Source organism: Pezoporus flaviventris, unplaced genomic scaffold, assembly GCF_033815535.1.
Source record: "Pezoporus flaviventris isolate CSIRO_AGI_PZ_B2104156 unplaced genomic scaffold, CSIRO_AGI_Pfla_v1 ptg000047l, whole genome shotgun sequence".
In the NCBI taxonomy this organism is placed as follows: Eukaryota; Metazoa; Chordata; class Aves; order Psittaciformes; family Psittacidae; genus Pezoporus; species Pezoporus flaviventris.
Window position 1 is genome coordinate 16,788,309 of NW_026892595.1, and position 14,952 is coordinate 16,803,260.

General features: G+C 39.4%; 1 protein-coding gene across 2 annotated transcripts in view; it reads right to left on the reverse strand.

Annotated features, from left to right (window-relative positions):
• The window catches only part of CALCR (calcitonin receptor), a 169,766-nt gene that overhangs the window by 66,686 nt on the left and 88,128 nt on the right, over positions 1-14,952 (reverse strand). For both annotated transcript variants that reach the window (XM_061468487.1, XM_061468489.1), the window contains exon 2: positions 7,027-7,114. In XM_061468487.1, the coding sequence (XP_061324471.1) occupies positions 7,027-7,074 (48 nt within the window). In that variant the 5' untranslated portion in view covers positions 7,075-7,114. The remainder of the gene's footprint in view (positions 1-7,026; positions 7,115-14,952) is intronic.

A 14,952-nucleotide genomic window follows, 5' to 3' on the forward strand; every position in this document is an offset into this window, starting at 1 on the left:
GCACAAATTTATTTAAAGTGCTTAACCATGTAGCCAGGAGGACTGCCGATTCTGCTGCCTTTCAGCAGGCATATATTATATATTTGCCCAGTCAAAATTGCCAGCAAAATATGTATTGCCTACATTTGGGCCAGGAATTCACTCAGAGAGATTAAAAATAAAATAAGACTGTGTTGCTAATACTCAATGGAAATTACTTCATCAGTGGAAATTAATGGCATACAGTAATTCTAAAGCAAGTTTGGATAAAAACTTGGATAATACTAGATTTGTGATGTCTCTTAAATTTTCTTTTTTTTTTTTTCTTTTCACTAAACGCAAAGGCTCAGACTTTTAAAGTTCTTTGCATTTCTGATGTACTTGCATAGCTTATGTGTGAAATAAAAATAAGGGGTTATATGTAAGTGTGTTACTGATATTGTTCATCTGTGATACACCCTTTTCATGCATTCTTCTCTTTGATTGCTGTTACTCATTTCTGTTTGCCTAGATTTGAAAATCTGGCCATGGTAGTTTGAACAATATTTTCTTCTACCTTAAAATCAGATGACTCTTTCAGCAGATTAATGAAAAAAATAATCTGGTGGCTTGCAAGAGGTTGAGCCATCAGACCTCTGTTTGCAATGCTGGTGTATTCTATCGTGCATAGGATAATCACATGTCCTCCACCACTTCAGGGGTCCGAGCCTAAACCCTGACCTCTCTGAAGTCAATTCAGTGGGCTAATGATCCAGCCTTGTATTCCTGGAGCTCACTCTGACAAAAATCTTGGTACAATTTGTGATGTCAGATATTATTTGTTTTGGTCTTCTTATGCTCCTGATTGGAGGGGTCAGGAAAGGGCAAATAGGGCAGAAAGAAATCTTTGTGTCATTATTTTTTTTTATCAGAAGTAGCAGGAGCTTGGGAATGGCAACATGGGAGAGAAAGCTTAGTGTATATCATCCTAATAGAAGAGGCTGTCTTACAAGTCTCTGTGTCTGTATGTGTGTAATCTCATGGATCTAATGATAAGGAAACGCCTCTGCTGCTATGTTTTAATAATTATATCTAGGTATTTTAGGAATTAAGTTTTAAAACACTTTTTCACCATAAAAAGCCAAGATTAAATAATTTTCATTTACCTATGTTATTGAACAGAATTTGAATGTTCAGAGTCCACTGCTGCATGCTAAAAAGCCTTCCCATCCATCAGTAACTTCAGATGGAAATATAAATGATGTTGATACAACAAAGGAATGACTCATTCGTTTATAAATATTCTTTATTAAAAAAAATAAATAATTCACAACTTAATAATCAGGATGTGTTCATAGCCTGAAAATGATTGGTATGATTTCTTCAGAAGAAAACTGTTTAAGTGATGTCCCATGCAGCAGTTTAGCAGCCGTACATATGATGTCACTCCTAAAAGTCCAAGTAAATGACGTCATACATACGACCACCAAGCCACCACGTGACAAATGACTGTTATAAGAAAATGAATTATCATTACAAAGAGAAAAAATCAGGCTGTTGGGAAACTGAAGTTCACTTTATACGTAGAATTAAGAAAGGAATCTAGAGAAAGCAATTTGGCTTCATTATTGCACTATATTGAAATGAACAAATAGCACCCCACTTCTTGTAAAACAGACACCTGATTTTAACCTGTGCAAGACTCTGGCCATTTCTGCAAAAGATAATCCAGACAAAGCAAGTATAAAATGCCCCCTTTTTCCCCCCACAAAATATTGGACATGATGAACAAGCACCCCCAAATATTTTTCTTCCACCCTCAAGGAGTTTAAGTATATAAACTGTTGACTATACATATATAGACATGACACTTAAGAAAAAAGGTATTTGTAGCTTTCTTTGCCTTTTTTTTCACTCCTTCCACTGAATACAGTAATTCTGCAACATTTATTGTTGAGATCAGTCAAAACATGCTTTAAATTCTGGATGCTCTAACTGTTTGTTACTGATTTTGACAGCTCAAACATTCATTTATTACAATTCTTTTAAAACTGCTATGTATAGTCACTTTGTGGGTCACTAAACCCCTGCCCTTCAATACATCACATCTTTGAGTGAGAGCTCAGCATCATTTAGACTGGGTGCAGAGACCCTCTCATACTTCAGTTACATTTGAAGTACTTTTCACAGCTGCTAGTGTTAAGACAGAGAAGAAAATGACTGTGATGCCTTAGGAAGGTTATTAGTGCATGATACTCAGTAAACGTAACAATATTTCTTATTCATCACAAATGTGCTAGGAAAACAGCAGGCAATTTCTTTGGGGAAATACCTCAACATGACATGTTTTACTTAACCACTGAATGTTGAAATTGTCCCATACTCAACTGCTGTTGAGGCAGGATGGAAATTATCCCACAGTGATATGCCATGCAGCTTAAATTGTAGATTCTGGCAGCTGTTTAAACAAGCATGAGATTATGAGCCACAGCAGATGAAGACAAGGCACTTGTAATGAAAAGCAACTCACAAATCTTATGGTTCTTTTCCACTGCTGCAGTATTTGCTCACATGAGGAACCTTTACTCCCAGAGTAGCCTGATGCAAACTGAGAGCTTAAAGGAAGGCTACAGAATGCTTCATGGATTTTTGCCTGCAGCTCTGATTATCGTCTTGCGTGGGGCCTCTTTAGGGCAATCAGCTGCATAGAAACACTCATTTTTAAAAAGCAAAAGTGGAGACAAGACGTCCTGATCACCCCTTAAACTGGGTGAATGCAACACAATTTGGGAAATCATGGGCAGCTTGAGGCTCAAATTCTCACATTAATTCTAACAACTTAAAAACATCAGCAGATTGCTTTCTGAGTTTTCCTTGTGTGAGAAGAGCTCCAGAACTTGCAAGTCCACTTCCTTACTGCTTGAGGCAACCCATAATCCAAAGGGGCTTCAGAACAAGTTTTCAAAGGCATGTTCTCAGGTGATGAGACCTGGGGGATTTCATCATCCAAGTCTAGGGAAGCCCCTGGGCTCTGCTAGCCACGCCAAGCAGCAAGTAAGGTTCTGATGAAACATGCCAAAGGAGGCTTTGACAGATCTTCAGCAGCTCTTCTGGCCCACAAAGGGTGGGATCTGCTCAGGACCAGATGCTGGAAGAGCTGCTGTCTAAGCAGGGAAAGGCTTGCACTTACATTGCTTGCACAAACATGAGTTTTGAGACTCATGGTGAGAAGCACTACACTGGGCAGGTGGCAGAAGCCCAGAGGACCACATGGCCAACCATACGCATCACACTCCCAGCTGTGAGGATCAAATGGGTACACCTTAAGTGGTACCCTCATCATGGTGGCAAGTGTTCTACTAACTGACTCCTGGAGACTTGAACCTTCCACAGCAGTGTTCCAAACATTGCCAGTTTGTGCAGTTATGGAAAATTAAATTTAGGCTTTCACATAATTAATTTTTCATGTTTTGTGAATGAAACTTATTCACAAGCCTTTCAGGAGCTGACACAGTGTACCAGACTCTGCATAGCTTAGTGACTGAGGCTTGGTAAAAATTTGATAGACTTGGACTTCATGAACTCGTAAAAAATGTTTTTTTACTCAAAATTAATTTATTTTAAATGCAATCTTGGTCTAACGGACCGAATTGATTAATAGTGTAGTCTTTAACTGTATCATCCATTTTGTCCTTACTGTTCACTTTGTGGTTGGCTCAGGACAACAAAATTGTAATCTGTACAAAAAACCTACATGCATCAATCCTCATTTACAGAAGACTGAGCTACCATTTGTAGGCACTACATGTCAATCCTTACTTGACAAAGTCGTGCAGAGAATAGAACTGTCTTTTCTTAATGTCCTTCAAAATTGATCAGCCACACAGGAAAGAGACCCAAGCTTCTTTCCTCTTCACTCTCTGCAGTTTGATGCCTCTGGGTACACTGTGCTGACACTCCATCTTTCTTGTAGAGACAAATGTGCACTGAGGAGATGAACTAATTGCTCCAGCTCACAGGGGCTCACATACTTGAGGAAACAAATCTCAGATACATTCTGTGGCTCTTCATAAGTACAAAAAGCTAGAAAGCATCAGGAATAAATTGAACTGAGAAATAATTAAGTTACATTTTTGGAATTAACTTTGAATTGTAGAGGACTATCTGGCGATGCATTATTGTGCATCTAAAAGCAAGGGAGGCCATCAAAAAGGAAGACAAGGAGTTAGTTTTATTTCTAAATTAGGTTTTGGAGCAATTGGTGCTTTAGTTTTTGTTCAGCAAAGGCAAGTCATTATGGACCTAGAGACAGAAGAGTAAAGTGCTATTTGTTCTATGTAAAAAATGGCATACGTAAGAGAGAGAGAGTTTCTATCAGAAGGCACCAAAACCCCTTGGTGACAAGTCTAAAAGAGACTGTGGGGAAGGAGGTGTCTATGGAGCCCAGAGGAGAAAGCAAGGACCAGGAAGTTGTGTTACTTTGCAACGGCTTGCAGTCACCAGCTGGGAGTGGAGGACACAGATGAGACGATGACAGTAGATCATCAAAGCCATCAAAGAAGAAAGATCTGGAGGATCTTTGTGGGTGGATAGAAAACAGGAATGGGAGATCACCCCTGTGTCACAAATGACTTTAATTACTGTATCTTCCTCAACCTCAGACAGTGACTGACATGTAAGTCCTAGGAGCTCATAGCTCTGGGAACCAAGGACTGATTAGAAGAATCAACAGAGTGGAAAAAGTCTTTTTGGAAGAGAAAGAAAGACACCCATTCCTCATTGCAGATCACAAATAAAATGTAAAAAATGAACGATTTCTACCAGCTACAGGTGGGGAAATTTCTGGAAAAATTACTGATGCCAAGTATTTTTCATATTTGATCTAACAGCAGCCTGCTGGTAAGTGTCACCAAGGAAACAGCACTGCTTCATGGGTTACTTCTATGACCCTTGCTTCTCCCTTACCAGAAGATAAATTAATCTAGGTGTAGATCACCATATGGCCACTGCAGTGGGGAAGGAACGAATATAGAGAATAGAACAGTGAAAATGTAAGGAAATCCACACGTAAGTCATCCACTGAGGTCAGAAGTTGGAGAACCCTCTGGTGGAAATATATCTAAAAGGAAAGGAAGCAGATCTCTGTATTTTCTTAAAGAAATCCTAGTCCTGGAATACTGCAGGAATGAGCACAGAACTAACGTTGAACATACGCTATCATGGGTGAGAGGTTTAAAAGATCTACAGTCAACAGAGCAAGGATGAGCCCAGTCCTTCAGGGTTGACCTACAAATTCATGCTGTAGGTTAGAGCACCTCAGACACTCAGAAATGCTGTTGAAAATTTTAGTTATGAGAATATTTACAGTCCTGACACTTGACTGGGGAAGAATCTGGAACTGTTCCTTCAGTCATTATTGGCTTGTTAAAGGAAGAATCGCTGTTCTTTGCCAAGGCCCCTGTCAGCCTGTGCTGATAACAGGCTGTGCTGGTATTCAATCCCAGAAGGAAGTTGGTCTCTGTTAGGCTGTTTTATTAGAGAGATCTCTGACAATGGGTGATTTCCCAGCCAGTGCATTGTTACGTGCATCCCTTGCAGGGGTATGTGGAACAGCCACACAAGGTCAAAAATACCAGAATATTTCAGTATATCTCAAGGCAGAAGATTTCTGCCAAGCACAGGGATGATTCCTCAAATCATTAACTAATTCAGGACAAATTCCTCTGAGACCAAGTTAGCAGAAATGCATGAACTCTCCTCTGGTTTTGATCCTGCTCTCCAGCTGTTCTTTGGTTGAGGGTCCAATTCCTGAACTATTAATTCAGTATCTCACCAAAGTGGGGTGTTCTTTGCAGTTCTTCTCTCTTCTCCACAACCTCATTAAATTCTTTTTCTTTTTACCTTCTTATATCCATCATTCTCTTAGTGTTCTCTACTTTCCTTCCCTCATTTTTATCCATATAAATTTATATGGCAAACAGAATTGTGGGCAAGTTATGCTAGGCTGAGACAAGAGAAAGGAAACAGCCTAACAAATAAATCAGGGAGAGCAGTCTGTAATGTTCCCCAGTGTGTCTTCTAGCCCTGTTTCTACAACTTATAGCCAGAAAGGATAGGAGTTGATGGGGAGACACACACAAATGTTCCACATTCAGGTGTTGGAAAAGAAGATGGGAAGCAGAGGGGCATGAGCAGCTAACCAATAAAACACAAAAAGAATAAGAATCAAAGTTATCTTCAGGAACACAGAGATAAGCAGTGGGGCAATGAGGTGGCATCCAGCATGCAAGTTACTCACACTTTACCAAGATAAAGAGGTGGTTGTTCCCAGTAGCATCATTCATACGTATTCTGACCATACTATAACTGGGGCTCTGGGCCTCAGTTATATATAATTATTTATAAAATATTTTTATATAATATTAGGAAATTATAATCCTGTAATGATTGCTAATAACTTGAGGTTTCACAAGTAGACACCAGAGAAAGCATTCAACTTACGTAAGAAATAGCCAGGTAAAAATGAATTTACTGTATATTTAGAACAAGTTACTCAGCCATGTTGCATACATTGAAATATTACAACTTATTACAACATTATTATAGCAATATTACAACTGTAATATTGGTATTAAACAGCTGAAAATAACATTTGAACTAACTAAACTTTATACTGTTATTTTCCATTTCAGTTGCTTTCCTAATAGCAAGGTAACTACAATGAAATTCCACAATTACTTAAGCCACTCTAAGTCCCACACAACAACGTTAAGATTTCAAGCATATGAGTTTCCATGTGACTGATATGTTGCAGCCTATACAACACAGAAATTAAAAATCACATGCATTATCTTCTTCAGATTGCAGTTCTGTCTCACAAAGAAACGATTTCAAGTCCAAAATGTTATATCTTATTTAGAAACATTATTAACCTTATTTTGAAATTTATCAGTAAGGGAACTCATTCCTTCAGCAGTGCAGTATCACAAATATAACTTGGTAATCATTTTTCTGAACATCACCACAATTTGTCACTTATCATAAGCAGTTCAGTTTTCTCATACTTACAAGTAGAAGGATGATCACTAAAAAGCAACTGTGGGTTGTTTTTTTCATTGTGGAGTTCTCCTGGAGAGACACGCTGTAGCTGACCTTTCTGGGAATTAAACACCAAAAATAAAAAGCAGTGTTAGATTTTATCTGTTAGGATAAATTCCTTGCCTTTACATATAAGCATTTTCTTACACTTTAAGTAGACTCTGTGTGTGTTCACCACCAGCCTTGAGTGTACTCATACTTGATTTCACTGGAGGCCTGTATGCTTATGATTTGGTCTCCTCCATGGATCTCTGGTGGTGAGTTCAGCTGATGTGCGGTACAGCCCCATGTTACCATGGCGCCAGCAGCAGATCTGTGTTAAACTCCGTGTCTTTGCCAGCGGAGGCTACCTTGGTTGTCCTGATTCAGTTGCTTCTAAACTACACATACAGCTGCAGACCTCTGAAGAATCTGCATATTTTTAAAATGAGCTAAAACTCCAGACAGATCCAGTTCACAGATAAGCATAAGTGACAGCTCAAAAGGCTTATTTATGGGACTAGAGAAAGCCAGGTTTGGTAATCACTAGCTAGGTGAATAAGCAAGTGTGCCAGGAAAAGAGAAACTGGGATCAACACTGTGGGATTAGCTCGTATGGGCTGTGGATGGACACAGGGCAGTGTAACCCCTCAGGCTGTCAAGAATGACAGCTTCAGCTGCACAAAGTGCTGTGCAGAGAGGCAGAGCATGGCCATGACTCCACAGGCTTGGAAATAACTGGATCAGCAGCTTTTTGGTTTTCCATTTTTTAATTAAATCAACACCCATGTGGCCTTTCTAGGAAAAATATCCAGGGGCTGCTATGTACCACCATCCTGCTTCACAGTTTGGGGAGTACAAGCAAAGAAAGTTCTTTGCACCAACACATCATCTTTAGTTTAATAAAAATATGTAACTTCTGCATTAGAGTAAGAAACACAGCTTTTGTCAAGACAACAGTGTCTTCTGATGTCTCATGGACAACTAGTGGTGCATGGTCTGCACAACATGCCTGCCGATCACCTTCAACCACAACAAGACAGTGAGCAGTCACACAGCTTTATTTTTCAGACAGTCTAAAAACAAAGAGTGAGGTGTTTCCTACTTGGCCAAACAACCCAGTGAACACCTTGCATATCTGAAACCCAGAAATTTAATGGGAAAAAGGCACACGGACCTGGACTCTTAATCTACTTGATATGTAGTGAGCAACACAGTCGCTTGTGCTACAGCACTGTAACACTTTTTCTCGTCTTGAAATGGTCAAAGCAGATACACATAATCTTAAAATGTAATAAAGGTGTGGTACTTCATTGTCACCCAAGTGGATGTAATCTCCTACCAGATCCAAATAAAAGCATTGAAGCCATGTGCCATTGAGATTACATAAAACGCAAAGTAATGGAAAAGAGGGCTTGGAGGATTTGCATCTAATAATAAGTAGTCTTATTACAGTCTGAGCCTTGCCAGAGGTAATGGGACAGGCAAATGACACAGAAATAATATGTAATTATGCTATCGGCCACATATTTGCATTTGATCACCAATGGCAAACAACTAGATTGAAGCAAAATAGGACAGCTAGATCAGAGCAAAATGCATGGAATTATCTGCATCTTCTCCAGACTATTCACTGCAGTGTGCGTTGGTTCCAAACTGTCAAAAAGATTCATGAAGATATAAACAATGGGTCTTGGTCAGCTGTGGAATGAGCAGACATAGAAGCACACATATGATGTTCCTACAGATACAACTGTACTGTAAAGTGTTCTGTAGTGTGGTGTAAAGCCTGTCTGGTGGGTGCCTCTATTATGCTTGCTGGACACATTATTTCTGCCCCACCTACAGTGATTTAGTAAAAAGCAGGCAAAGGAAGGACTTTGCAGTTTTAAAATCTACAGCACTTTCCACAAATGGCACAGAGATCCACACAATACTGTGACCTAGAAAGCATAAGCAAATCAATATGAAATTCAAGTTACCTGTGATACGTCTAGTTTTCCTGTACTTTGTGATGGGAGTGTTTGCAGCACTCTGTTGGGTTACAGCTATAGCTGGAGGTAAATCTTACCCTTGTGAAATTTTGTGAATTTTGTTACTATATACTGAATATATACTATATACTGAATATACTATATACTGAAAGAGCTATTCAAAATGTTTCCTGTTCCATTGCTCCTAATTAAAAGTAAAAGAAAACTTAAATAAAAATATTTAATACATTATTTTCCCCTCTATTAACTGTAATGACAGTGCCACATAATGTATGTATGATCCTACATACAAGTAAATGAGTAAGAAGTATTTCCCGTGCTAAATCTTACATAGTCTTGATATTTCTAGTCTTTCTTTTCCTCACCAGGTCTAGCCACAGGAATGGCTGACATGCTACATAAAATTCAGCACCTCTTTTTCCTTCCTCTCTCACGGAAGTCTTTTCCAGTGACAACAATTGTTGAACAACAATGTACTAACAATCCACATATAAAGCCCCAGACTAAGAAGTGGCTTTTCTCTGCTTTAACCATAAGGATGGCCCGTAATGCTACAGCACACTTGAGTTAGCACCAGTATTGGATCAAGGATGATGACTGAATTGAAATGAAAAGGTACACGCAGGTATGAAGTGTTGGTCAATGGTCAAGGCAGAAACATGAAGGCAGAAAGAATCTCATAAAAGGGAATCCCAAGAGATGGACCTTGTCAACCTCTGGATGGAGGAACAGACCAGCATCTTCATGGCTCTGCCCTTATCTCCAGCAATCTATGTTCAGGTTTGATATGACAGGCAAGCTGGGATGTACAAACTAGTACAGTCAAGTGCTCTGGGTTTTGGGTCTTTTTCACTTATTGTGAAATAAGTTTTCAGCTACACACTTTTAAAGTAGAATGCATTTTACCATTACAGATGGAAGGACAATAAATTATAATCTTTGAAAGCTGTTTTATGCATAGGTATTTTAGATGAATCTTCATTGAAGATGTTTCAAGGTATGCATGAGTTTTTCCTGAGATGATGCTTATTACAATAAATAAGGAATTATAAATAATGTACTGACAGTTCTTGGGGTCACTGGAGCTAACATAAGAATTATTATTATGGGCATTTAATACAGTTTACAACTACCCCAAAACTTGTTTCACTTATTGAAGTTGCCGAGCAGGTTTTAGGTGCTGTCCTGATTCCTGCTTCTATGCTATTTATCCTTTTTCCCTAAGTCCAATAATGGCCTTGCTTGATATTAAGATACGTGCTTCACACATTTAAATTTTAAAACATCCTTATTTAGTGAGTAATCATAAGCACACTGCTAAAGCCCAGTACTTTTCCATGATTGTATTAATTCTTCACCCTCTGTTGCTTATAATAGTTCCGTATTACATCACTGTCTGTTTTTTAAAACTAGAATATTGTTCTTTCTTTCTTCATAAATGTAGCATAGCTCATTATGTGCTAAGATATTCCTCCTGCTTGAGCTATTACAGTAATATCACTGACACCTGGGGATTAGTCCTGAAACTCATCTGAGGATGAGCATGGCATCCCATTTAGTAATGACATCTCTTTTGGCCCTGCCTCTATTTCTATGGCTGTAGTCTTAAACTGAACAGGACTTCAATTACAGTTACCACTGGGCTACCCAGAACATGAGACAGCTCTCCCTGAACAGCCATTTGCTCAAGGCCAACAAGGAGAGTAAAATTTAGCCAGAAAGAAGGGTATAAGAGGAAGATTCAAAAGAGAGCAGTATAGCAACATTTCTTCCCTGAGGTCTAAAGAATCTATAAGAAAGAAAGGCTTTTTTTTTGGAGGAAGAACTGGAAAAAAACTTCACATTTAATTATTCTGCTCTGATAATTCTGCAATGCAGTCTTTCACAATAGTGCTGACATATCTTTGGAGAAAGAAATGGCTTTAACATTGCAAAACATGACTTGTGGGGGTTGTGGCTAAGCACAGAAGTGTGACGCAAAAGAATCTCTTTCTCAGTCACTATATTCCCCCCAGAAACTTTGAAAATTCACTTTGTACCTCCTTGTTTGGTTGCAAGGTCCTTAGAAGGCTTCTTTTCTACCTTGTGCAGCTGTGTACCCACCTCTCATCCCAGGGTATCTAGGATTTTTTTAACTGGTGGAAGGGCTTGCCACTCAGTACAGAAGAGCACCAACCTGCTCTGCCTGCATTAACACTGGAGTGGGAAACAGGGCACAGGCACCAGGCAAGACATGGGCAAGCCAGCAGACCTTGCTGCTGAGCAATTAGGGAATTTGGATACAAGGAGGAGGTTGCAGGCCTGTCTGCATTGACAAATATGCAGATAGTCTAGGGGAAAGTATTAAAATTGTCCCCTCATTCCCAGATGGACATTTTACCCCAGGTTCCTAATTTCCTGCCTTTGGGTCAGGAGTGAACTGTACATCACACTTCTATAATCCCAAATTCTGTGCAGACCAGCACTGTAGCTACAGTCCCTTCAGGCAGAGGGAATGCCTGAATGCCAGGCAGAGAGTATGATCCCCATGAGTGATAAGGGAATAGAGCTAGCCCTTCCTTATTCCCAAGCACATGCTCTAGCCATTAGTCTGCAATGATCTGCAAATGGTTTAATTCCATGTGTCTCTTCACAACCGTATTTCTGAGGGAAATGGTGAGGTCTGCTCAGTTCTTCCTACTGTAAAGCTGGTTATTGTCAATCCCAGGTAGAGAAATGTGGCTCCTCCAGCTGCGTCAAGTGCCCAGAAAGATGAGGCAAGGCAGAAGACGCATTTAGTGGCTTCTACTCCTGTGATCCCTATTGGTTAGCTTTACACAGTTCCTTGATCTTTTGCTTAACCCTCCAGAAGTTTTCATATGAAAATCTTAGAAATACAGGTTCCAAATTCTTAATTTCAGGTGTCAGACAACTAAAGACTGCTACATGAAATTTGCAGGCCTCTACGTCACTTGCTGTATCTTATCTCATCCCTTTTGGCAGTCTTGGAGATAATTTTACTATCAGGGAGCCAAATGCTGTATTGTGCGATGACTACTCAGCTGTTACTCAAGCAGATCACCATTAATTTCCATTAGTTTGCCTGGTGGAGGCAGTGAACTGCACTTTGTAGACCTGAGTGTGTGCTATGTTAACAAACTGAAACTATTAGCCAGGGCAAATAAGCAATTTCAGAGCTACACAGATCAAGGGACAAAATAAATCTACTTATTGATCCATTTGGATTACATGGAAGATGCAATGTTTAATGCTTCATTTTCCCATTGAAAACTAGTCAACAAGGAGGGGTTATTTTACCTTAGGCTTTCCTTTAACCAAATCCTTGCCAATAAACTGGACAAAAATAGAAAGAAACTAGCTACAAACTTGTCTGTGTTTACTTTTAAGGTAATCACAAAGTTTTGAAAGGGCCTCACACTACATACCAAGCAGCCAATGTGATCATAGACACTACAAAGAAAACTGAAGATGCTGACTCAGAGTGAGATAATGTATACTTTGAAAGAACAAAAAATACAAGAAATGTGCTTTGAATGAGATTTACCTGTGACTTTTGTTAACAGACAAATCAAATTATCCACAAGGTTTTCAGAAAAGGCTAAAAAAGCATTAAGGGAATTGGAGGAGCTGACTTCTTCCACCTGCGAGGGATACCTGGGTTGAAGGGCACTTGGGAGGTCTCCATTACTAGGAGGGGAGCTGCGCACTGGCACATAAATTCTCGGTCCCTGAAGTTAAATTAATCCCATTTGTATTGTACATATCTGGGTATGATATATCTGCATCCTCTAATGGCTGTTACTGAGAAGTGATTCCTACCATGTATTAGAAGCCAATAAAATTGCTACTTTTTCAGTACTTCAGAAGTCATCCCTAATCCCACTCTTGCCTGTTGGACAAGGGGTTTTACGAGATTTAAAAGCAAGGAAAAGTAAGAAAATTTCAGGAAGGGACTAGCAAAGTATTTCAGGGATTTTATTGGTAGCCCAGGTTTGAAATACTTACAAAGACTGGATTGTGTCATTTCTTCCAAAAGCTTTAATTTTTACCTTTTTCAAAGGAAGGTGTAAACCACAAAGTATTTGAGCCCAAAGTATTAACAGGAGTATTTGAAGAATGGTGTTCCAAGTACTTCTGGAGTTTAGCCTCTACCTTGCTACACTTCTCTAACACTGGTAAAATTATTCCGTTTCACCCAGGAATAGTTGTCTCAAAAATGTATATGACCCTATTTTGGAATCTTAGTGTCTGGTTTAAGCTGGACATGAAGTTACTCCAGAAGGAACCATCTTTGTTTAAATAGAGAGAAAGAATATTGTACAAGTCATCTTTAAATATAAATTATCAGTATTTACAGCTGCAATGGGTAACATGCCTATTGTTTTCTGGTGTACTCAGCCACAAGTTTTTCCAGCCCTCCCTTGTGCTCCTGTTGTGGCCCAGCCAGCCACTCCAGCAGAAACAGATCGAGGTTTTTGGCCTCTGCAACCCTCTGGACTTACTGCAGGCTCTGGTGATACAAGCAGTGGTAAAGGAAGCTGGTAGAAATACTTAATTCAGAGGAGACAGCAAGTAACAACAGCAAATCTGCCCTGATACAGATCAGTTTATGCTGTTGTGGAATTGAAATTAAAAGAGGATTGAATTCGGCGCTTTTGCGGTAAAAGAAGCAACTCCACATGCAATTACACTTGTACTTGAGACATAATGCAGTACAGAGAATGTATCACACTTCATCTCTGGAAAATGAGTTCATCCTCTTCAAACACTATTCAAAGGACATACTCTTAAAATGATCTCACTGTAACAAAACAATGACGGCCCACATAAGAATTAAGTCAGGCTCTCAGCACACTTCAAAGATCACAGAATGGTTTGGGTTGAAAGAGGCCTTTAAAGATCACCTAGTTCCAACCCCCCTGCCAGGGGCAGGGGCACTTTCCACCAGACCAGGTTGCTCAAAGCCTCATCCAGCCTGGCCTTGAACACTGCCAGGGATGGGGCATCTACAGTTTCTGGGAAGCCTGTTCCAGTGTCTCACTTCCCTAATCATAAAAAAATTTTACTTATATTAAATCTAAATCTGTCCTCTTTCAGTTTAAAACTGTTTATCCTTGTCCTGTCACTACAGGCCCTGATACAAAGCCTTTTTCCGTCTTTCTTAAACCCCCCTTCTAAGTATTGAAAGTCTACAATAAGGTCTCCTTGGAGCTTTCTCATCTCCAGGGTGAACAACCCCAACTCTCTCAGCCTTTCTTCATAGCAGAGGCACTACATCCCTCTCATCATCTTTGCGGCCCAATGTAACAGGCCCATGTCTTTCTTGAACTATGGACTCCAGAGCTGGATGCTGGATTAGAGGGGCAGAATCACCTCCCTTGACTTGCTGGGCACGTTTCATTTCATGCAGCCCAGGATATGATTGGCATATCACGTTGTACATATCTGATGCCAACAGCTTTATTTTTGTTTTTACAATCAGATTTGTAATGCTAATGTTAAATATAAACCTTACATTTCTGAAGTATCACTCAAGTTTTTTTTCTAGCTCTGCTTTCAGTAACAGATTACAAGATAAAACCAGCAATATTTTAAAAAAAGCTTAGTAAATGCCAGCAACTGTTTTCATGTTAAAGTCAAATATTTTCAAGCTATACAACAAAGAAGCAGAAAGCTGTGTAATAAAGCAGAGGAGTAAAATCTATAGCACAGCATTCCTGCTATTCTAAAGAGTGCTTGAATTAAGCAACTTTAGATAGTGATCTACCATGAGATAGATGAAAGCAACCACACTGCAGGAATGCCAAGCTCATCACTGAACATTCCTCAAAGCAGGACACTTCCTTGCCATTTTACTACACCATGAATCTATGGTTTAGCATCTCACATAGTAGCACAGTATAATTTTAGCCTTTTAGGCACA